General features: G+C 35.7%; 1 protein-coding gene across 1 annotated transcript in view; it reads right to left on the bottom strand.

Moving 5' to 3' along the window:
* The window catches only part of LOC119591885 (AP-2 complex subunit alpha-like), a gene marked incomplete in the record, with an annotated part of 45,360 nt that overhangs the window by 12,064 nt on the left and 30,049 nt on the right, over positions 1-3,247 (bottom strand). The window contains 6 exon segments of the mRNA XM_037940628.1: positions 177-374; positions 491-622; positions 844-1,026; positions 1,190-1,327; positions 1,676-1,844; positions 2,147-2,214. Of these exon segments, the coding sequence (XP_037796556.1) occupies positions 177-374; positions 491-622; positions 844-1,026; positions 1,190-1,327; positions 1,676-1,844; positions 2,147-2,214 (888 nt within the window).

The following is a 3,247-nucleotide window of genomic DNA, read 5'->3' as shown; positions in this document are numbered from 1 at the left end:
GTATTGGAGGATGTCATAACACAATTAAAAGTTGAACAAAACATAATTAATTAAGAGGCAATCCAAGATGGGTGCATAAAATAATAGACAAATAATGAAAAAGTATTTGAAAAGATAAGGAAACATCATAATCCTAACCAAAAATAAGTGCATGAATAAAAATGTGGCATCCTCACCAGAACATCAGTGGTGGTAATGACTGACAAGTGCAGGTACTCCGAAGCCCTCTGCTGCAACTCTGCATCAGAGGAGCGGAGGTTGGAGTTCGACTTCAGGACATCTTGTATCTGTGTCTTGATCTCTGGGAACAGGTTAATGAACTTGATGTAGGTGGTGAGGAGGAGTGCACGTGTCCCAGGGGAGCAGAGATGGTACTGGAGGGAGAAATGGTTGATTAAGTACAATAAATCTCACAAAATCTGATATATACAACCAACCCATTAATATGTTCATATTCTTTTCTAAGATTACCTTCTATACAGTTTCTTACCTTTGAATGCAAAAGCTGGAACTGTACTGCTGGTGCTGATCTGGAGTCTCCTGCAATCAAGTTGCCAAACTCACCCAAGATGTAACCACCAACCTTCACCATATTCTCGTGACAAGCTGGGGCTTGTAATGCCTTTGGGAAAGAAAGTTAAAATTAGAACAAGATCGAGTGTTTTAGGAGCAAATTGGCAATAATACACAGCTGCAACAATAGCAATAGCAGCTCAGATAAGTTCCTAACAACACAAGTTCCAACTAAAGACTATTTCCACAAGGGTTTTATCAATATGAAAAAGCATTCAGCTTAAAAACTATTCTATCTCTTTTTATTTCCAATCAATAATAAAAGTTTACCTCAAAGACAGTTTTTGCAGCATAACCCTGAACGTCCTCTCTGTTGACTACAATCTGTATAACACGGTACCAAACCTCTTCAGAAACATAATCTCCGGCAATTCGGATGAGGTTTAAGATCACATCCACATACCACGTGTAGTCCTGAGCATATTTCTCTGCCAGGATGGCCACTTTCAGTACCTGAAAAAGAGTAAATAAATAATTTTAACATTCACTGCTCTATGTAACCACAACTTTTTTTTTCTCCAATTCCATTTTCTCCAATTCTCCAAAATCATTCTAAAATTCCTGATGTTCTTAGAAAATTTCGACTACATTTTCCTCAATCAGACCAAGCTCTCACCATTTCCTCTCGGATAGAGTAGTCAGCTGTCTCCAAATAATTCAACATCTCCTGTACGATTTCTTCAGCATTGCTGCGATCACACATGGCATAAAGGAGGTCAACAGCTCTCTGTCGCACGCTCACATCACGCTCAGTCTGCAAATTAACAAGGAAATAATTTCAAAACATATTCTGAAATAAACTTATATGAGGTCATGGTCCTTATTAAAAAAAGCAGCATTAAGATAAATAACAAATAACTGACAAACTGATTTTATAAGATGGCTGGATCTAACATAAATGAATACAAAACCAATTACTTCTTTGATGATCCAACAAAAAATCCTTGGTTGTTATACACATGAGCCCATATTACTCCAGGCCTTCTAGAACATATGGCAACATGAAATTCAAACACCAATTCTATGATAAAACTAATTAAATTGGTGTGCTTTATGAGTGGGAGAAAGAAAGAAAATATGCTCTCTGTTGTGGATAATTTACCTTTAGTGCATTAATGACAGTTTCTTGGTGCTTCTTGACAGCCTCATGGGAGAACTCAGAGGTGGCCAAGAGACACATGGTTTCCAAGGCCAGATACCGAAGGTTGGTCTCACGGTGAGAGAGGAATTGTCCCAGTTGGTTGCAGCCCCTCACTAGCAGGTTTGGCTCACTAGAAATTTATAAGTATTCTGTTTAACTCTACATTCACATGTTTGGGTCACCTTTGACAAATTAGTAACACTATCAAAGTTATCCATCACGAGTTGAAACTTTATTTTCTACTTAGAATGAACTAATTTCAATTTCAACTTATCTTAATCATTACAAAATAGTCTTCAAAAGTGACAGCACAGCAAAATCTGTCAATTATACCATATATTTCAAGTTCCTTAGAGCAAAATACACATCAACATTTGTTTAAAAAAGTAATTATAATGATAATGATAACAGCAAAAGTAAAAGGAGACTCACCTGTCTGAGTGAATGATTATGCTGATGGCCTCAAAGAGAACAGCATTTTTGGCATTTGAATGTTGCACCTGTGAAGATATTTAAAACAAATCATTCTTTTTCTACAGGTCAAAGGAATATACCCACATCTTGGAAATTCCCTTGCCATACAAACATTTCCACACCTTCAAATTAATAGCAACAGAAAAAAAAGGAAGTGAGGGTGGTTTTCACCACTTGATGGCATCAGGATAATGTTTAGTTAACCAAAGCAATGATTACTTTGAGTTCATAAAAGAGGGTGGGTGGAAGGTAGGTAGGTACACACACTGGTGTAAATATGAGAACAGGTTGTCCTGACAAAACTGTCGCTCATCAGACACGTGTTACAGAAAGGCCCGTGACATATGATAATGACGTTACTTAGTTGATATCAAATGTAACATCCTCAAAGATTGCCTTGAGTAGTGCATTGATATGTTACATTTAATGGGATTCATATAATTATCACAACCTGATGAATAACAGGTTATAAACCACACAAAAAATTATACACTATTACAGTACATAGGGATGTCTGTACCAACACAGTGTATGATAGCTTGTTTTCTTGTGTGCTTTTGAACAGATTATCTACCACCTACACTCTTTATTAAAATCTGTAATAAGATTTTTCAATCTTATTGAAAGTTATCACAAGCCCAGCAGCCAGAGCTAACCTAATATTGCACAACATAATGCCATAAATCACAATATTTATATAAACATAAACCTATTAAGAATGTATCTCACAATACAGAAAAAGGGGGGGGGGGGTATGAGTTAGCACGATATCAATGAAAATTACTTTCAAATATATTTTACCCACAATATACTATATATGAAAATTGCAATAGCAAATTAATTCAAATATTTGTTTATGTGTGATATTTTGCTGGGAAAAGTTGACAATGTTGTATCACTCTGTGTCCTGACTATAACAGTCTATATTAAACTGGCAGTGCAATTTTCTAACGTCTCTGACAGTAAAATGACATGAAACTGACTTTGTAGATGATTCATAAATCATATGATTATATTACATATGAAAATTAACCTTAACATCTTAATAGTTTATTTCAT

The sequence above is a fragment of the Penaeus monodon genome, chromosome 29, assembly GCF_015228065.2.
Source record: "Penaeus monodon isolate SGIC_2016 chromosome 29, NSTDA_Pmon_1, whole genome shotgun sequence".
NCBI lineage: Eukaryota > Metazoa > Arthropoda > Malacostraca > Decapoda > Penaeidae > Penaeus > Penaeus monodon.
This window is presented reverse-complemented; position numbering and strand designations above follow the sequence as displayed.